Below are 22,198 nucleotides of genomic sequence, written 5' to 3'. Positions count from 1 at the left end.
AAAGTAACTATTGAGTTATTATTATCTACTAGTAGCTCCAGTATTCTACTCAGATTAGTGAGTCATTATCTACTAGTAGCTACAGTATTCTTGTGAGGATTGGTCCAAGACCGCACGCTTCCAGGTACCAATTACCTTCACGCACCTGAAGTGAGTTTCAAATCAGCTCGGTGGAGCCCTTATATACTCTGGGGTTCTGAACGTTCTGTGTCGGGTCGTTTTGGCTTACCACTAGCTGCTGCTTGTTTCCTCCCGTGTTGTTCCCCGTCTGTTCTCCAGAACGTATTTGGAAGTCGCCGCTGTTTGCTCCTCTCTGCCATCCGTTGGATCTGTGCCTCGTAGACCGCTTTGCGCAATTGCGCCTTGGTGAGTTTTTGGAAACGTACTTTTTTGGATGCTCTGTTTTTTCCTCGCATTTTCCTGGACTCGGGACCTTTCTGTTTTTTGTGTGTTTTGGTAAACACTGAAGATGTGTCACTTGTGTTAGTACTGGACTCAGCTAAATAATACTGGACTGCCTCGTATTCCATACGCCCGTTTGTTGACATTCTCTCTCTCTCTCTGTTCCTCCCAGAGTGGAGGTCCAAGTAGCTGCAGAGCCACAGAGTCAGAGGTGCAACGCCACAGTGCCGTCTCTGCTCTGAGCCGTGCTGCAGAGCCGCAGAGATTACTCTGCCCAAGGACATTCTCCCCTTGTGCTTTTTGTTGTTTTTGCTCTTCTCTGTTTTTGGAAATAAATACGCCCTGGTTTTTGGCTAACTCTGAACTACCTGTCTGTGCCGTGCTGTTGGGGTTGTTTACAAACCATAACAATTCTACTCAGATTATTGAGTTATTATCTACTAGTAACTCCAGTATTCTACTCAGATTAGTGAGTCATTATCTACTAGTAGCTCCAGTATTCTACTCAGATTAGTGAGTCATTATCTACTAGTAGCTCCAGTATTCTACTCAGATTAGTGAGTCATTATCTACTAGTAGCTCCAGTATTCTACTCAGATTAGTGAGTCATTATCTACTAGTAGCTCCAGTATTCTACTCAGATTAGTGAGTCATTATCTACTAGTAGCTACAGTATTCTACTCAGATTAGTGAGTCATTATCTACTAGTAGCTCCAGTATTCTACTCAGATTAGTGAGTCATTATCTACTAGTAACTCCAGTATTCTACTCAGATTAGTGAGTCATTATCTACTAGTAGCTCCAGTATTCTACTCAGATTAGTGAGTCATTATCTACTAGTAGCTACAGTATTCTACTCAGATTAGTGAGTCATTATCTACTAGTAGCTACAGTATTCTACTCAGATTAGTGAGTCATTATCTACTAGTAGCTCCAGTATTCTACTCAGATTAGTGAGTCATTATCTACTAGTAGCTCCAGTATTCTACTCAGATTAGTGAGTCATTATCTACTAGTAGCTCCAGTATTCTACTCAGATTATTGAGTCATTATCTACTAGTAGCTCCAGTATTCTACTCAGATTAGTGAGTCATTATCTACTAGTAGCTACAGTATTCTACTCAGATTAGTGAGTCATTATCTACTAGTAGCTCCAGTATTCTACTCAGATTAGTGAGTCATTATCTACTAGTAGCTACAGTATTTTACTCAGATTAGTGAGTCATTATCTACTAGTAGCTCCAGTATTCTACTCAGATTAGTGAGTCATTATCTACTAGTACAGTATTTTACTCAGATTAGTGAGTCATTATCTACTAGTAGCTACAGTATTTTACTCAGATTAGTGAGTCATTATCTACTAGTACAGTATTTTACTCAGATTATTGAGTTATTATCTACTAGTAGCTCCAGTATTCTACTCAGATTAGTGAGTCATTATCTACTAGTAGCTCCAGTATTCTACTCATATTGTTGAGTTATTATCTACTAGTAGCTCCAGTATTATACTCAGATTATTGAGTCATTATCTACTAGTAGCTCCAGTATTCTACTCAGATTAGTGAGTCATTATCTACTAGTAGCTACAGTATTTTACTCAGATTATTGAGTTATTATCTACTAGTAGCTCCAGTACTACATAATCTATTTCATCGTCAAGACAGCTGCTCTGGAAGACACACACAGTTTCTAACTGCAGGTTAGATGTATTCTGAGACACGCAGACACACACACACACACACACACACACACACACACACACACACACACACACACACACACACACACACACACACACACACACACACACACACACACACACACACACACACACCCTGTGTGACCCTGCTATGCTGCTGCGCCAACCTCAGAAACCCAACATTAAATCACTTTAGAACATTATTTAGATGGCAAATCAACTGACTACCAGAGATGTTATTCTTTATTGTAATCCTTTATACCACCACTAGATGGTACTACTTGTCCAGTAATCTGAAGTCAGATTTAAACCCATGCAAAAACGAACTGCTATAATCTAATTTGAATAATAATAAACGAATCTTTCCTTCCTGCCTCTACATAATACTGTGTGTGATTCTAAATGTGTATCTGTCCGCATTAACCATCATTAACATTATGGCTCCCATCCAGTAGGGGTGTAACGGTACACAAAAACCATGGTACGGTACGTACCTCGGTTTTGAAGTCAAGGTTCGGTAAGGGTTTCCGGTACAGTGGGGGAAAGTTTGGCTTTCCATGTTCCACTCAGGGGTGATGTAATGTGCAGTAACTAATTGTACTTGTAGGGCTGTCAACGAATATTCTATATTGAAATTAATAATCTACTTGTAATTTAAAAAAAAAAAAATTATTATTATATTAGATTGTGAAAAAAAACAGCCCCCGATGGGCGGTGGTTAGTGGTTAACATACCGTTGTATTCGTTCGGTACACTACACAGCCGTTCGGTAAACGGTTCGGTTCGGTACGGATACGTGTACCTTTACACCCCTACCATCCATCCATCCATCCATCCATCCATCCATCCATCCATCCGTCTCTCTGTGTGTTGCCCTCAGAGGACGACACGCTACCACGAGGAGGGGGATCAACTAGTGGTCAAAACTCTATTGGACACCTTTAAACTCACCCACTGGTTTTGTCAAGGCAGGTGTGGATTCCCTGGTGCAGAATATGCCGTGCATTTGTGACCACAGTGTTGTAGTACTCAAGTCCAGGACTGATTTTCAGGACTCGTGACTCGACTTGGACTTGAGTGCTGATGTCTTGGACTTGTACTTGGACTCGAGCATTGACTGCATTCGGACCCGGAAGGTGCAGACGAGGACTCAGACTTGATGAATAGCCCCTAATCATTTGGCATAAGATATTGATGGTTAGTGCATTTGTTTGGCTATTGTGTCACAAAGTAAATAAACTTCCTTTGAAACGTTTACCACTGTGTCATTTATGTTTAATGTAGACCTTTTTTTATTTGTATGTCAGCTCTTTGACTACCAGAGTGGAGTGGACTCAACCTTGATGACTTGGACTCAGACTCGGACTAGGGTAATTAAGACTCGACTCGGGCTCTTCTTTGGTGACTCAGACTTGGACTCAAACACTGGGGACTCGAGACCCAACTCGGACTCGAGATTTACTACAACACTTTGTCCTCTTGTCTCCTTACCTCTCCTCCTCTCTCCTCCACCCCTCTCCTCTCTGCTTTTCTCTCTAACCCTCTCCTCTCTCCTATTCTCTCCTCCACCCCTCTCCTCTCTCCTATTCTCTCCAACGCTCTCCTCTCTCCTATTCTCTCCAACGCTCTCCTCTGTCCTATTCTCTCCAACCCTCTCAACTCTCCAACCCTTTCCTCTCTCCTATTCTCTCCAACGCTCTCCTCTGTCCTATTCTCTCCAACCCTCTCAACTCTCCAACCCTATTATCTCTCCTATTATCTCCAACCCTCTCCTCTCTCCTATTCTCTCCTCCACCCCTCTCCTTTCTCATATTCTCTCCAACCCTCTCATCTCTCCTATTCTCTCCACCCCTCTCATCTCTCCTATTCTCTCCACCCCTCTCCTCTCTCCTATTCTCTCCAACCCTCTCCTCTCTCCTATTCTCTCCACCCCTCTCCTCTCTCCTATTCTCTCCACCCCTCTCATCTCTCATATTCTCTCCACCCCTCTCCTCTCTCCTATTCTCTCCACCCCTCTCATCTCTCATATTCTCTCCACCCCTCTCCTCTCTCCTATTCTCTCCACCCCTCTCATCTCTCATATTCTCTCCAACCCTCTCCTCTATCATATTCTCTCCACCCCTCTCCTCTCTCCTATTCTCTCCAACCCTCTCCTCTCTCATATTCTCTCCACCCCTCTCATCTCTCCTATTCTCTCCACCCCTCTCATCTCTCATATTCTCTCCACCCCTCTCCTCTCTCCTATTCTCTCCACCCCTCTCATCTCTCATATTCTCTCCAACCCTCTCCTCTATCATATTCTCTCCACCCCTCTCCTCTCTCCTATTCTCTCCAACCCTCTCCTCTCTCCTATTCTCTCCACCCCTCTCCTCTCTCCTATTCTCTCCACCCCTCTCATCTCTCCTATTCTCTCCAACCCTCTCATCTCTCATATTCTCTCCACCCCTCTCCTCTCTCCTATTCTCTCCACCCCTCTCATCTCTCCTATTCTCTCCAACCCTCTCATCTCTCATATTCTCTCCACCCCTCTCCTCTCTCCTATTCTCTCCAACCCTCTCCTCTCTCCTATTCTCTCCACCCCTCTCCTCTCTCCTATTCTCTCCACCCCTCTCCTCTCTCCTATTCTCTCCAACCCTCTCCTCTCTCCTATTCTCTCCAACCCTCTCAACTCTCCAACCCTATTATCTCTCCTATTCTCTCTAACCCTCTCCTCTCTCCTATTCTCTCCAACCCTCTCAACTCTCCAACCCTATTATCTCTCCTATTCTCTCCACCCCTCTCCTCTCTCCTATTCTCTCCACCCCTCTCCTCTCTCCTATTCTCTCCACCCCTCTCCTCTCTCCTATTCTCTCCACCCCTCTCCTCTCTCCTATTCTCTCCACCCCTCTCCTCTCTCCTATTCTCTCCACCCCTCTCCTCTCTCCTATTATCTCCAACCCTCTCCTCTCTCCTATTCTCTCCTCCAACCCTCTCCTCTCTCCTATTCTCTCCTCCACCCCTCTCCTCTCTCCTATTCTCTCCACCCCTCTCCTCTCTCCTATTATCTCCACCCCTCTCCTCTCTCCTATTATCTCCACCCCTCTCCTCTCTCCTATTATCTCCAACCCTCTCCTCTCTCCTATTCTCTCCTCCAACCCTCTCCTCTCTCATATTCTCTCCTCCACCCCTCCTCTCTCTATTCTCTCCTCTCTCTCTCTTTTCCTCCTTCCCTCCCTCCTTTCCTTCCTCCTTTCCTTCCTCCCTCCCTCTCCCTTCCTTCCTATTGATATTGTTCTTTGGAAATTTAAGGTGACAGGACTGAGCATGCCCAGCAAACGTGACCATTGCCCTCGCCTTCACATCACCTGACCCCTGACCCTATTGTTTCCATTGTGATCCATCCCATAATAACCAATGGCACTCTCGGACTCTGGTCTGTCTATGAATAAAACTACCAACTGAATTAAATGGTAAATGGACTGCATTATCACAGTTCAGAGCTAGGTCTACATCAGTAGTCTGTCTCCTGTGGCTCCCCCCAGTCATGCAGGGCTTCCTTGACCCACTTACTGTCTGTGTTTCAACCAACCAATCATCACTCTCCTCCGTCGGCTCCAATGGAAAGACACTGTGACATCATCAGCATGCTGCAGCCCAGCACCTCTTCAACCCAGATTCCTCAACAACAACACCAGAATAACGCTTGGACCAAACCAGCCCAACCACAAGTGAGAGTTATTCTAGCATTCACGGTTTTCTTACCCTAAACTATAGAAAAGTTGTCTCAACGTAGATATTTTCAAGAAACCCTTTTGCACTGACTATTTACATATTTAATCTATCTATCTATCTATCTATCTATCTATCTATCTATCTATCTATCTATCTATCTATCTATCTATCTATCTATCTATCTATCTATCTATCTATCTATCTATCTATCTATCTATCTATCTATCTATCTATCTATCTATCTATCTATCTATCTATCTATCTATCTATCTATATGTCTGTCCATCTATCCCTGTATGTCTATTTGTCTGCATCAAAAGGTCATTACAGTAAACCAACATAACCTTCACAAAGGACCACAGTCTACATGCAGAAATGTGTTTCCAGTTAAGTGAACACACACATACAGCAGACACATTGTACACAAGCACACACACAGACCCCCCCCACACCCCCCCACGTGTGACGGATCATATTGGTCTGCGTTGTGTTTGATGTTAAATGAGAATGTCCCGAGGGGGAGTCGAACAGGGGGCTCCCGCGTCCGCGGGCGACGACACAGGCCGCTGCACTAAGAAGTGAATTCACTCCTAACTACCGTACCTATGCGTCTGTTAACCCTGTTATGGGGAAGTGAGTTTAATTTACCAGCCCGCACTGCCACAGTCACTCGTCAACACACCTGTTTCCGTGACTGTGGACATACCCACGGGCTTCCCCGTTACACACGCACACACACACACACACACACACACACACACACACACACACACACACACACACACACACACACACACGCACACACGCACACACACACACACGCACACACACACACACACACACACACACACACACACACACACACACACACACACACACACACACACACACACGCAGTACACAAAAAACACCTATACACACATGGTCACAAAAACACTTTCACAGAGAGAGGGAAAGAGACAGAGAGAGAGGGACCAAATCCTAGTGAATTAAAGGGGGATTTTGCAGATGTATACCTTAATCCTATCGTTTTTGTGTGTTCTATGTCTCAAGAGCTCGGCCGCATCGCCAAAACTCCACCAGGTGACGTTACCCAGAGGAGAGTAGACCTCTAGTGAAGTGCAGGATCTATTTCCTCAACTCTTTCTTCAACTTTCCTTGAGTTGGGCTCTACTACTACTACAGCTAGAACTAGAGGAAATAGCATCTGATTTTCACATGTCCTCCTCACAACTGAACAATAGGAGTCAGATAAAAAAAGAAAACGGGCTAAATGGCCCTTTAAGGCTCAGGGGTGGCTTATGGGAAGTCCCCTGCTTGTGGCTAAAATGTTAAAACAGATGGTGTTTCCTTGTCGCAGGTTGTTTCAGTCGCTTAGCAGCTGGGATTGTTTTAGGCCAGAGAAAAGGGGAATGTAGCAAGACTGTACAGTAGTTTAGATGACATCTCAGAATCAGATGCAGATCTCAAAACATTTAGTAAAATAGCTACTTGAGTTAAATCCACTCAGATATAACCAAATATATTCATTAAAGAGCTACTTCAGTTAAAACCACTCAGATATAACCAAATATATTAATTAAAGATCTAATAAACTAACCTACACTGTAGCACTCAACACTTAGATGAACATACATTGTTACTCAGCTGATAGAGTTGTACCCTTCCTGATGACTTGTCGTACAGAACTTGTAAGTCGCTTTGGATAAAAGTGTCAGCTAAATGACTAAATGTAAATGTACTTCAGTTAAAACCACTCATATACAACCAAATATTAATTAAAGAGCTACTTCAGTTAAAACCACACAACCAAATATATTTTGGGTATAGGGGTGGGTGGGTGGGGGACACACACTGTACAACTGTACAAGCAAAACTGTACTTTGGAATATTGACAAAACCATACTTGGTCCGGGAGGGGGTTGGGTTAGGACATTTACAGGGGCCAGTTTCGAATTGCAGCCTCCCGTAGGTGTTCTTTGAGAGTGGTTTTGAAAGTGGGTAGTGATTCACATTCCTTTACAGCTTTGGGTAGGGCGTTCCACATTGATGTGGCATAATTGCGAAACGTGTTTAGTCCCTTGTTTGAGCCGAATCTGGGTTTAACATGATTTGTGGAGCTCCCTCTGCTGTTGTGATCGTGGTTTTCACTGACCTTTGGGAAGTATTTTGACATGTACATGCAGGCATGCGTTCTTCATGGGACAGGGTTGCACTCCGTGCCACCCCATGATAAGTACTCGCTATTTGCATATCAATAGCGCCGGTCGTCAGGTGTGTTAAATACGTTCTCAGATACATTCACACCTAACTTGTTGTGAAGACATGTGTTACATTCCATTCATAGAGGCAATTATGTAAGGTTTGGTTCTTTCCCCACCACGGGCTTCTTGAAGTACTGTGATGATTGGTCCGCTGCTCTCCCACTCGCTCTGTTCCTTTAAGCCTACTCGCTCTGTTTCCAATTGTTTTCTGTTAATCATTGCATTCCCCTATTCACACGCTTCTTCCCAGAGACGTCGTTGATTGGTTCTCCCCCGTCCACACGCTTATCAATCACATCCCTCAGCTGTCACTGCTTGTCAATTAAGCATTCCCTTATTATTTATACCCCGTTTCCCCATTCAAGTTTTGTTGGATCGTTTTGATATTTCAGTTGCATTCGCCGTTCCTGCTGCCTGCTGTTGTTTCCCTGTGCTTTGCCTCCAGGATATTCAAGAAGCATTCCTCTTGGACACCCTTTCCCCGTGGCGACGCGCTCGCTCCGTTCTGTTCCAACGCTCTTTACGCACAACGCCTGGGTGAGTTTTTTATGACTGTCTTTGATCCAATTCCGTTTTTCGTGTGTTTATATAACACTGAAGATTTCCAGCTTTTATCAGACAGTCACTCGCCCAGCGTTTAGCCTTTTTTGGATTGTTTCATTTGGGATAATATTTTGGCCTAACATCTCCCACTGTGTGTTTACACACCGAAGATATTATCACATTGGATTTGTATTTTGGGACTTCGCTCACAGTGTTTATTTTTGCACCGAAGATATCTATCACTTGGGATTGTGTTTGGAACGTTACTCACAGTGTGTATTTACACACCGAAGATATTATCACATTGTATTTGTATTTTGGGACTTCGCTCACAGTGTTTATTTTTGCACCGAAGATATCTATCACTTGGGATTGTGTTTGGAACGTTACTCACAGTGTGTATTTACACCGAAGATTCAGTCACTTGGATAACTCTGTTTTCGGGTACAAGTCACCTCTCCTGTACACCTGCTCTGTTCCACCTGCACTCTGAGTTAACTCGCTCCCTCTCTCTCTCTCGGTCCCGCAACCACCTCGGAGATTCTGCCGAGAGAGGTCTGCAGAGCGGCTCTGATGTCAGCGTCTGCTTCCCCTGACTACCATCCCGGGAGAAGCTGCAGAGCAGCAACATTCATCCTTGCTTATTCCAGTCTTTGTGTGAACTCTACCAAGTCTGTGCTGTTTATTTAGAGTTAATAAACTAGCCCTTGTTTTTGGCAACTCTGAATCCTACTCTCTTGTGTCGTTGCGTTTGGGGTCGGTGTCAAACCATAACATTACGATCCAACCAATATGACGACCCCAGCCGACACAGAGAGAGTCGTCACCTTGGGCATCGAGGGGGTGGTAAGGCGTGCCCTACGCTTCCATCGCGCTCCAGGCAATGTACCGGTTCATCGTCTCTTTGTCCCCAACTCAGTCCGGTCCCGGGTCCTCCAGTGGGGCCATACCAGCCGGTTCGCCTGCCACCCGGGCGTTCATCGCACGTTCTCCTTCCTGGCTCGTCGATTCTGGTGGCCCACCATGAGGAGCGACGTCAAGGAGTTCGTACTGGCCTGCGCGGTCTGCGCCCGCAAGAGAGTCAGCACAGCAGCGGCAGTCCAGTTAGAGTCAGCCAGGGAACACAGCCTACAGCTAGATGCGGCTGCGGCAGCTGTACTGGAACTCAGGGAGCAGGTCCAGCTTATTCAAGGGTCCCTGGCCGCTCTGGCAGGACAACAATCTGGTATTCTCGTTCAGCTTCACACGCTGTGCGACACCGTTAACGCTTTACTTCCCTCACTTCCTTCAGGAGCATTCCCCGCAGCCCCAGCAGTTCCCACGCTTCCCGATCCCGCACCTCGGGAACCCCGTCTCTCCGTCCCACGGCTGTTCGACGGCAATCCCGAGGAGTGTGCCACATTCATCATGCAATGTGAGTTGGTTTTCCGTCATCAACCAAGTCGATTCACTTCTAGAGGGGCCCAAGTGGCCTATATGACAAACTTGCTTTCAGGCCGGGCTGCCCAGTGGGTCACTTCCTCCTGGGCAATGGATGCAGATTTTGTTTTCTCCTATCCAGACTTCGTGGCTGAGCTCCGCAGGGTGTTCCACCATCCAGCCCGTGGTCTGGACCCTGGAGCCCGGTTGGGTACCTTCCGACAGGGGAGCGGTGGGGTAACTGACTACGTCCTGGAGTTTCGACTGGCGGCGGTGGAGAGTGGTTGGAGCGACCCAGCACTTCGCCTAACCTTCATGAGGGGGCTCAGTGACGCAGTCAAGGACCAGCTCGCGACCCGGGAGGAGCCTAACTCCCTCGAGGACCTGTTCAGCCTCGCCATTCGCACCGACGGACGCCTCCAGGAGAGAAGACGTGAGAGAACCCGACGGGGACCCCCAGACGTACCCCCCGAGGACCACGACCTCGAGGAGGATTTCAGTACCCCAGACGTACCCCCCGAGGACCACGACCTCGAGGAGGTTTTCTGTACCCCAGACGTACCCCCCGAGTACCACGACCTCGAGGGGGTTTTCAGGGAGTCCAGGGCTCAGGTCTTTCCGCCTCGCCGGCCTTACGACTGTGCCATCGACTTCCGCTCAGGGGCTCCCTTTCCCGGCGGCCGCCTCTACAGTGCTGACCGCCCTGCCCCCTCCGTGACTGGTGGGTTTGTTCCCTCCCGAGCCGTGACCGAGGAGGAACCCATGCAGCTGGGACGCAACCGCCTTAGCCCGGCCGAACGGGAGTCCAGGCTCTTCTCCGGCCGTTGCCTCTACTGTGGCCGGGATGGACACCGTGTCTCCAATTGCCGTGCCCGGCCAAGAGGACCAGGCTCGCCGGGACCCCGGGAGATCCTGGTGAGCCGTCTTTCCTGTTCCCCCACCCGTGCACCACCCAACCGTCTGGCGGACGTCACCCTAGCCTGGGCGGACCAGCGGGCGACGGTGGGTGCACTCATGGACTCTGGTGCTGATGGGAGTTTCATGGACGTTGGGTTTGCCACCCGGGCCAACATTCCACTTGAGGACCTCGAGAGGCCCTTGGAGGTCTTCGCAATGGGTCATCGCCGCCTGGCTGACGTCACTCAACGCACCTGTCCAGTCCTTCTCACCGTTGCTGGTGACCACGTTGAGAGGCTCCAGTTTTTCGTCACCAGCTCTCCTCTTGTCCCTGTGGTCCTGGGCAGGCCCTGGCTCGCGCTGCACGAGCCCCACATCGCCTGGTCCTCCGGTACCATCAAGGGGTGGAGCCCCTCCTGTCGTGCCCGGTGTCTTCGGGTGCCGTCCAGCCCCCTCACCGGGTCCCAGTCCCCGTCTCCGGCCTCCCTCGCCGGTCCTCTGTCCCCGGTCCAGTGCCCCTGATCGCCGGCTTCCTTGGGTCCCGTCCGGGCAGGCCGGGGCCGAGTGGGTCGCCGGGTGGCTCCCGTGGAGGGGGGGGTACTGTAAGGTTTGGTTCTTTCCCCACCACGGGCTTCTTGAAGTACTGTGATGATTGGTCCGCTGCTCTCCCACTCGCTCTGTTCCTTTAAGCCTACTCGCTCTGTTTCCAATTGTTTTCTGTTAATCATTGCATTCCCCTATTCACACGCTTCTTCCCAGAGACGTCGTTGATTGGTTCTCCCCCGTCCACACGCTTATCAATCACATCCCTCAGCTGTCACTGCTTGTCAATTAAGCATTCCCTTATTATTTATACCCCGTTTCCCCATTCAAGTTTTGTTGGATCGTTTTGATATTTCAGTTGCATTCGCCGTTCCTGCTGCCTGCTGTTGTTTCCCTGTGCTTTGCCTCCAGGATATTCAAGAAGCATTCCTCTTGGACACCCTTTCCCCGTGGCGACGCGCTCGCTCCGTTCTGTTCCAACGCTCTTTACGCACAACGCCTGGGTGAGTTTTTTATGACTGTCTTTGATCCAATTCCGTTTTTCGTGTGTTTATATAACACTGAAGATTTCCAGCTTTTATCAGACAGTCACTCGCCCAGCGTTTAGCCTTTTTGGATTGTTTCATTTGGGATAATATTTTGGCCTAACATCTCCCACTGTGTGTTTACACACCGAAGATATTATCACATTGGATTTGTATTTTGGGACTTCGCTCACAGTGTTTATTTTTGCACCGACGATATCTATCACTTGGGATTGTGTTTGGAACGTTACTCACAGTGTGTATTTACACACCGAAGATATTATCACATTGGATTTGTATTTTGGGACTTCGCTCACAGTGTTTATTTTTGCACCGAAGATATCTATCACTTGGGATTGTGTTTGGAACGTTACTCACAGTGTGTATTTACACTGAAGATTCAGTCACTTGGATAACTCTGTTTTCGGGTACAAGTCACCTCTCCTGTACACCTGCTCTGTTCCACCTGCACTCTGAGTTAACTCGCTCCCTCTCTCTCTCTCGGTCCCGCAACCACCTCGGAGATTCTGCCGAGAGAGGTCTGCAGAGCGGCTCTGACGTCAGCGTCTGCTTCCCCTGACTACCATCCCGGGAGAAGCTGCAGAGCAGCAACATTCATCCTTGCTTATTCCAGTCTTTGTGTGAACTCTACCAAGTCTGTGCTGTTTATTTAGAGTTAATAAACTAGCCCTTGTTTTTGGCAACTCTGAATCCTACTCTCTTGTGTCGTTGCGTTTGGGGTCGGTGTCAAACCATAACAAATTAGGCACTGTCTTTAGTCTGTGCTCAAGCGAGGGGACATTAAATGCGCATTCGCGGGAGCGCGCGCACGCGCCGGGAGCGCGCGTGCACGTGGTGCGTGCAACCCCAGATGATTTCAATAACGCACCACTGTGTACATGGGTACCTTCAGGGCGGACCTTCCTACAGGCGATATAGGCGGTCGCCTAGAGCGCCACCCAGAGGGGGGCGCCAAAAAAAATAAATAAAGAAAATAAAAAAAATCCCTTTTTTATTTTTTTTTTATTTTTATTTTTTTGCAGTTTTGGCGCCCCCTCTATATCTGCAACCATTATTTTTACATAAAAAATTTCTAACATAAGGGAAAATGAGCCAAAAATCTAAAACGGTCGGTCGGTCTGAGCCTCAGCTTTAGGTGTTCACGACAGAGCGCTGTGCATTGATGGGTATCGGTCAAGTGTTTATAGAATTGAGCGTTGAGGAAAGAAATACTAACATTAGAGAACTATGAAGAGGCAAAAGCCATAAATTAAATAAAAAAAATAAATAAAAATTACGGCGCAGTGGTGAATCTCGCCTAGGGCGCCAAATGTGCTAGGTCCGCCCCTGGTACCTTGGTCGTGTGTATCTTGTAGACCAGGCCCATTGCAAGTTGCTGTACTCTGTCGTCTACTCTAAGCCATCCTAGGTTGTCAAAGTGGGCAGGTGGGTTCTAGGAGTAAGGTCAAGCAGTAGTCTGACCAGTTTGTTTTGAGATGTTTGTAATTTTGTTTTTAGCGCCTTTGAGGTGCTTTGGTACCATGAGGTGCAATAGTACCCTTGAATGAGTGCTCCTGCCAGAGTCTTCAGGGTATTCTTGTTTACCAGAGAGGAGATCCGGTACAAGAATCGAGTTCGTTGGTTGACTTTTTTTTATTACATTGGATGCCATTTTGTCACAGGAAAGATTTGCCTCTAGGATGGAACCCAGGTAGGTAATTTCATCTTTCCTTGTGACAATATTGTCACCCACTGTAACTGAGAAGCCGTCGGTCTTGCTGAGTTTGTTATTTGAACCGAAGAGAATGGACTCTGTTTTGACCATGTGTAATGATAGTTTGTTATCAGCGAGCCATATGCAGATTTTGCCTAGTTCCGAGCTGAGGGTTTTTTCAACCTGTAACTTGTTCTTGTCAGAGACCAGCAGGGCTGAGTCGTCCGCAAACATTGGTATTTACCACTCAGTAGTTTATCGCTGGTATTTACTACTCAGTAGTTTTCAGCTGGTATAATCATTTGGTAGTTTACAGCTGTTTTTTTTTACCACTCTGTAGTTTCCAGCTGATATTTACCACAGTTTGGTAGTTTACCACTTTGTATTTTATCACTGGTATTTACCACTTGGTAGTTTAGCACTTGGTAGTTTACAGCTGGTATTTACCACTCCTTCAAAACCGCTCTCAAAGAGCACCTACGACGGGTGGCTGCAATTCGAAACTGGCCCCGGTAAATGTCTGAAAATCATTGTGATGTAAACAAGACAAAAAGTATTTCAGGTCTGCATCCCCTTAACAATTGTTTGTATTGAGCCGTACTGTATTGTACCCATTCTGTTAATAAAGTTTTCAATCAATCAATCAATCAATCAATCAATTGATCGGCCGTTCGAGTGCAGCTTCCTGGTGGTAAACTGGGACATTTCCGACTCGACTGAGAACTGAAGGACCGCTGGATGAAACTCCCCGGGTCCAGGTCCAAACAGAGCCTCACATCTGACACACACAGGAGTCGGACTCAGAACTGAACCCAGCTGTCTGTGTAAGTATTCACCGAATAATAGCCTCTGGTTGCTTTTGTATCCCGTGTGGTTGAATATGTTAATAATAATAATAATAAACCCTTATCATCATAATAACGCAACGTAATATTTTCTATCCGCGACGCGCTGAATACGACAGCAGGCAAACAACTGATCTGCAACACAGAGTCGATGTTACAGAGGAACACATCAAACCATATTAACGTTAGTTGTTGTTACTGAAAACGATCCGAATCGGTTGTAATTTTAATTCCTACACGGGCTGCGTGTGAAGCCTGCGCAGTGGCAGGAAACTCTATACAGCATTTCATTATATTAAGAGGGATTCCATACTGTAGATCTGTAGTCTATAACTTAGGTCAATACTTTGAGGATTATACTAGGGCAGTGTTGTTTGAGGGCTGTTATGGGCCATGTAATACATGCATATGCATAGTGTGTAGTTAGTGTAAGTATTTATAATAATAATAATAATAATAATAATAATAATAATAATAATAATAATAATAATAATAATAATAATAATAATAATAATAATAATAATAATAATAATAATAATAATAATTTAATTGTATAGCACCTTTCATACAGGAACCCAAAGTGGTTCACAGCAACATACAAATATCTATATACATTTGATATATTACTTTATAGGCATGTTAGACCTTCTTTTGACAGTGGGAGTGGGTTTCTTCATTGAGTGCTTATCATTATCATTAGGGCACAAGTATCTTCTTTTATTATTTATTTATTTTTTATAATATTTTTTATTTAACCTTTATTTAACCAGGAATTCCCATTGAGATACAACAAGATCTCCTTTGCAAGGGAGACCTGGCCAAGATGACAGCAATACCATTTGCAATATATCAGACAGCAATAAAATGTGCTGTACATTACACAAGAACATAATAAAAGTGCATGCACAATATACAATACATCACATGTAAACACAAAAACACAAAACAGAATAGTCTACATAATAGTAAAGTGTATGACAGTAAAATACAGGGTAATACAGTAATTTTGGAGACCTAGCCTAGCTAGTGACTGCTGTGAATAGAGCAGCTGACAATTAGGGAAAGTCCATGTGACGGCTTGGACAGACAGCTGACAGGAGGGAATAGACCCCATCAGGGCTGGCATGGGTTAGCACCCCATTACAGTGGTGGGTTAGCACCCCATTACAGAGGTGGGTTAGCATCACATTACAGTGGTGGGTTAGCAGCACATTACAGTGGTGGGTTAGCTCCCCATTACAGTGGTGGGTTAGCTCCCCATTACAGTGGTGGGTTAGCTCCCCATTACAGTGGTGGGTTAGCTCCCCATTACAGTGGTGGGTTAGCACCCCATTACAGTGGTGGGTTAGCTCCCCATTACAGTGGTGGGTTAGCACCCCATTACAGTGGTGGGTTAGCGCCCCATTACAGTGGTGGGTTAGCACCCCATTACAGTGGTGGGTTAGCTCCCCATTACAGCGGTGGGTTAGCTCCCCATTACAGCGGTGGGTTAGCACCCCATTAAATACAAGTTCAAGTTTCTTTAATAGTTGTCATACAGAAGTACAGAATACTTTCATACAAAATGCTTCTTACTGTTACGCTCCAGAGACTGTGCTAGACAAGATAGTATCAAATAACATAGTATAGCATGTAATTTAGAAGAAGAAAATGAGGTCACAGTGTTCGGTATAGACATATGTACAATGTTCTGAGTTACCATATAATATACAATACTATGCAGTGTACTAATGTACAGTACTATATAGTGCAAAGCAGAAATGGGATGAGGTACAATTTAGGTACAATTTACAGTAAGGTGTACGAGTTGTAGTGCAATCCTTCATCAATAAATATAAAGTGTGGGGAGTGGGTGCTACAGTGTGTTTGTTTAAAGTGGGTGTGTGCTATAAAGCGGTGGGTTAGCTCCCCATTACAGCGGTGGGTTAGCATCACATTACAGTGGTGTGTTAGCGCCCCATTACAGCGGTGGGTTAGCACCCCATTACAGCGGTGGGTTAGCATCACATTACAGTGGTGTGTTAGCGCCCCATTACAGCGGTGGGTTAGCACCCCATTACAGCGGTGGGTTAGCATCACATTACAGCGGTGGGTTAGCACCCCATTACAGCGGTGGGTTAGCATCACATTACAGTGGTGTGTTAGCGCCCCATTACAGCGGTGGGTTAGCGCCCCATTACAGCGGTGGGTTAGCGCCCCATTACAGCGGTGGGTTAGCGCCCCATTACAGCGGTGGGTTAGCACCCCATTACAGTGGTGGGTTAGCATCACATTACAGCGGTGGGTTAGCACCCCATTACAGCGGTGGGTTAGCATCACATTACAGCGGTGGGTTAGCAGCACCCCATTACAGCGGTGGGTTAGCATCACATTACAGCGGTGGGTTAGCGCCCCATTACAGCGGTGGGTTAGCATCACATTACAGCGGTGGGTTAGCGCCCCATTACAGCGGTGGGTTAGCAGCACCCCATTACAGCGGTGGGTTAGCATCACATTACAGCGGTGGGTTAGCACCCCATTACAGCGGTGGGTTAGCGCCCCATTACAGCGGTGGGTTAGCATCACATTACAGCGGTGGGTTAGCAGCACCCCATTACAGTGGTGGGTTAGCACCCCATTACAGCGGTGGGTTAGCGCCCCATTACAGCGGTGGGTTAGCGCCCCATTACAGCGGTGGGTTAGCGCCCCATTACAGCGGTGGGTTAGCACCCCATTACAGCGGTGGGTTAGCGCCCCATTACAGCGGTGGGTTAGCATCACATTACAGCGGTGGGTTAGCATCACATTACAGCGGTGGGTTAGCGCCCCATTACAGCGGTGGGTTAGCATCACATTACAGTGGTGGGTTAGCATCACATTACAGCGGTGGGTTAGCGCCCCATTACAGCTGTGGGTTAGCGCCCCATTACAGCGGTGGGTTAGCACCCCATTACAGCGGTGGGTTAGCATCACATTACAGCGGTGGGTTAGCATCACATTACAGCGGTGGGTTAGCGCCCCATTACAGCGGTGGGTTAGCATCACATTACAGCGGTGGGTTAGCACCCCATTACAGCGGTGGGTTAGCACCCCATTACAGCGGTGGGTTAGCTCCCCATTACAGTGGTGGGTTAGCACCCCATTACAGCGGTGGGTTAGCATCACATTACAGCGGTGGGTTAGCGCCCCATTACAGCGGTGGGTTAGCATCACATTACAGCGGTGGGTTAGCAGCACCCCATTACAGCGGTGGGTTAGCATCACATTACAGCGGTGGGTTAGCGCCCCATTACAGCGGTGGGTTAGCATCACATTACAGCGGTGGGTTAGCAGCACCCCATTACAGCGGTGGGTTAGCACCCCATTACAGCGGTGGGTTAGCACCCCATTACAGCGGTGGGTTAGCAGCACCCCATTACAGCGGTGGGTTAGCACCCCATTACAGCGGTGGGTTAGCGCCCCATTACAGCGGTGGGTTAGCAGCACCCCATTACAGCGGTGGGTTAGCGCCCCATTACAGCGGTGGGTTAGCGCCCCATTACAGCGGTGGGTTAGCATCACATTACAGTGGTGGGTTAGCAGCACCCCATTACAGCGGTGGGTTAGCACCCCATTACAGTGGTGGGTTAGCTCCCCATTACAGCGGTGGGTTAGCGCCCCATTACAGCGGTGGGTTAGCACCCCATTACAGCGGTGGGTTAGCTCCCCATTACAGCGGTGGGTTAGCTCCCCATTACAGCGGTGGGTTAGCATCACATTACAGTGGTGGGTTAGCACCCCATTACAGCGGTGGGTTAGCTCCCCATTACAGCGGTGGGTTAGCACCCCATTACAGCGGTGGGTTAGCGCCCCATTACAGCGGTGGGTTAGCATCACATTACAGCGGTGGGTTAGCATCACATTACAGCGGTGGGTTAGCACCCCATTACAGCGGTGGGTTAGCATCACATTACAGCGGTGGGTTAGCATCACATTACAGCGGTGGGTTAGCATCACATTACAGCGGTGGGTTAGCATCACATTACAGCGGTGGGTTAGCATCACATTACAGTGGTGGGTTAGGATCACATTACAGCGGTGGGTTAGCATCACATTACAGCGGTGGGTTAGCATCACATTACAGTGGTGGGTTAGCACCCCATTACAGCGGTGGGTTAGCAGCACCCCATTACAGCGGTGGGTTAGCAGCACCCCATTACAGCGGTGGGTTAGCGCCCCATTACAGTGGTGGGTTAGCTCCCCATTACAGCGGTGGGTTAGCACCCCATTACAGCGGTGGGTTAGCACCCCATTACAGCGGTGGGTTAGCGCCCCATTACAGCGGTGGGTTAGCGCCCCATTACAGCGGTGGGTTAGCAGCACCCCATTACAGCAGTGGGTTAGCAGCACCCTATTACAGCGGTGGGTTAGCATCACATTACAGCGGTGGGTTAGCATCACATTACAGCGGTGGGTTAGCATCACATTACAGCGGTGGGTTAGCATCACATTACAGCGGTGGGTTAGCAGCGTCACATTACAGCGGTGGGTTAGCATCACATTACAGCGGTGGGTTAGCATCACATTACAGCGGTGGGTTAGCATCACATTACAGCGGTGGGTTAGCATCACATTACAGCGGTGGGTTAGCAGCGTCACATTACAGCGGTGGGTTAGCATCACATTACAGCAGTGGGTTAGCGCCCCATTACAGCGGTGGGTTAGCTCCCCATTACAGCGGTGGGTTAGCGCCCCATTACAGCGGTGGGTTAGCGCCCCATTACAGCGGTGGGTTAGCAGCACCCCATTACAGCGGTGGGTTAGCAGCACCCCATTACAGTGGTGGGTTAGCGCCCCATTACAGCGGTGGGTTAGCACCCCATTACAGCGGTGGGTTAGCATCACATTACAGCGGTGGGTTAGCAGCACCCCATTACAGTGGTGGGTTAGCGCCCCATTACAGCGGTGGGTTAGCACCCCATTACAGCGGTGGGTTAGCACCCCATTACAGCGGTGGGTTAGCAGCGTCACATTACAGCGGTGGGTTAGCATCACATTACAGCGGTGGGTTAGCACCCCATTACAGCGGTGGGTTAGCGCCCCATTACAGCGGTGGGTTAGCAGCGTCACATTACAGCGGTGGGTTAGCACCCCATTACAGCGGTGGGTTAGAAGCACCCCATTACAGCGGTGGGTTAGCACCACATTACAGCGGTGGGTTAGCACCCCATTACAGCGGTGGGTTAGCAGCACCCCATTACAGCGGTGGGTTAGCACCCCATTACAGCGGTGGGTTAGCAGCACCCCATTACAGCGGTGGGTTAGCGCCCCATTACAGCGGTGGGTTAGCATCACATTACAGTGGTGGGTTAGCATCACCCCATTACAGCGGTGGGTTAGCAGCACCCCATTACAGCGGTGGGTTAGCATCACCCCATTACAGCGGTGGGTTAGCAGCACCCCATTACAGTGGTGGGTTAGCATCACCCCATTACAGCGGTGGGTTAGCAGCACCCCATTACAGTGGTGGGTTAGCACCCCATTACAGCGGTGGGTTAGCATCACATTACAGCGGTGGGTTAGCAGCACCCCATTACAGCGGTGGGTTAGCATCACATTACAGCGGTGGGTTAGCAGCACATTACAGCGGTGGGTTAGCGCCCCATTACAGCGGTGGGTTAGCACCCCATTACAGCGGTGGGTTAGCAGCACATTACAGCGGTGGGTTAGCGCCCCATTACAGTGGTGGGTTAGCATCACATTACAGTGGTGGGTTAGCACCCCATTACAGCGGTGGGTTAGCGCCCCATTACAGTGGTGGGTTAGCAGCACCCCATTACAGTGGTGGGTTAGCATCACATTACAGCGGTGGGTTAGCAGCGCCCCATTACAGCGGTGGGTTAGCAGCGCCCCATTACAGCGGTGGGTTAGCATCACATTACAGTGGTGGGTTAGCGCCCCATTACAGTGGTGGGTTAGCGCCCCATTACAGCGGTGGGTTAGCGCCCCATTACAGCGGTGGGTTAGCAGCACCCCATTACAGCGGTGGGTTAGCACCCCATTACAGCGGTGGGTTAGCACCCCATTACAGCGGTGGGTTAGCAGCACCCCATTACAGCAGTGGGTTAGCATCACATTACAGCGGTGGGTTAGCAGCACCCCATTACAGCAGTGTGTTAGCGCCCCATTACAGCGGTGGGTTAGCATCACATTACAGCGGTGGGTTAGCAGCACCCCATTACAGCAGTGTGTTAGCGCCCCATTACAGCGGTGGGTTAGCACCCCATTACAGCGGTGGGTTAGCGCCCCATTACAGCGGTGGGTTAGCAGCACCCCATTACAGCGGTGGGTTAGCTCCCCATTACAGCGGTGGGTTAGCAGCACATTACAGTGGTGGGTTAGCAGCACCCCATTACAGCGGTGGGTTAGCACCCCATTACAGCGGTGGGTTAGCACCCCATTACAGCGGTGGGTTAGCACCCCATTACAGCGGTGGGTTAGCAGCACCCCATTACAGCGGTGGGTTAGCGCCCCATTACAGCGGTGGGTTAGCATCACATTACAGCGGTGGGTTAGCATCACATTACAGCGGTGGGTTAGCAGCACCCCATTACAGCGGTGGGTTAGCACCCCATTACAGTGGTGGGTTAGCGCCCCATTACAGCGGTGGGTTAGCGCCCCATTACAGCGGTGGGTTAGCGCCCCATTACAGTGGTGGGTTAGCGCCCCATTACAGTGGTGGGTTAGCGCCCCATTACAGCGGTGGGTTAGCGCCCCATTACAGTGGTGGGTTAGCGCCCCATTACAGTGGTGGGTTAGCGCCCCATTACAGTGGTGGGTTAGCGCCCCATTACAGTGGTGGGTTAGCAGCACCCCATTACAGCGGTGGGTTAGCGCCCCATTACAGCGGTGGGTTAGCAGCACCCCATTACAGCGGTGGGTTAGCATCACATTACAGTGGTGGGTTAGCGCCCCCTTACAGTGGTGGGTTAGCGCCCCATTACAGCGGTGGGTTAGCATCACATTACAGTGGTGGGTTAGCAGCACCCCATTACAGCGGTGGGTTAGCAGCGCCCCATTACAGCGGTGGGTTAGCATCACATTACAGTGGTGGGTTAGCACCCCATTACAGCGGTGGGTTAGCAGCACCCCATTACAGCGGTGGGTTAGCGCCCCATTACAGTGGTGGGTTAGCACCCCATTACAGCGGTGGGTTAGCGCCCCATTACAGTGGTGGGTTAGCATCACATTACAGCGGTGGGTTAGCATCACATTACAGTGGTGGGTTAGCACCCCATTACAGTGGTGGGTTAGCGCCCCATTACAGCGGTGGGTTAGCTCCCCATTACAGTGGTGGGTTAGCAGCTCCCCATTACAGCGGTGGGTTAGCACCCCATTACAGTGGTGGGTTAGCATCACATTACAGCGGTGGGTTAGCATCACATTACAGCGGTGGGTTAGCATCACATTACAGCGGTGGGTTAGCATCACATTACAGCGGTGGGTTAGCACCCCATTACAGCGGTGGGTTAGCGCCACATTACAGCGGTGGGTTAGCATCACATTACAGCGGTGGGTTAGCATCACATTACAGCGGTGGGTTAGCATCACATTACAGCGGTGGGTTAGCGCCCCATTACAGCGGTGGGTTAGCATCACATTACAGTGGTGGGTTAGCA

General features: G+C 48.6%; 1 protein-coding gene across 1 annotated transcript in view; it reads left to right on the top strand.

The window, feature by feature from the left end:
- Positions 1-5,697: 5,697 nt before the first annotated feature.
- The window catches only part of LOC311235669 (pleckstrin homology domain-containing family A member 1-like), a gene marked incomplete at its 5' end in the record, with an annotated part of 111,324 nt that continues 94,823 nt past the window's right edge, over positions 5,698-22,198 (top strand). The window contains one exon of the mRNA XM_084323133.1: positions 5,698-5,808. Coding sequence (XP_084179259.1) covers positions 5,698-5,808 — 111 coding nt within the window. The remainder of the gene's footprint in view (positions 5,809-22,198) is intronic.

The sequence above is a fragment of the Notolepis coatsorum genome, assembly GCF_963971535.1.
Source record: "Notolepis coatsorum genome assembly, chromosome: 10".
Lineage (NCBI taxonomy): Eukaryota > Metazoa > Chordata > Actinopteri > Aulopiformes > Paralepididae > Notolepis > Notolepis coatsorum.
The sequence above is the reverse complement of the archived record's forward strand: the minus strand, read 5'-3'. Positions and strand labels throughout refer to the sequence as shown.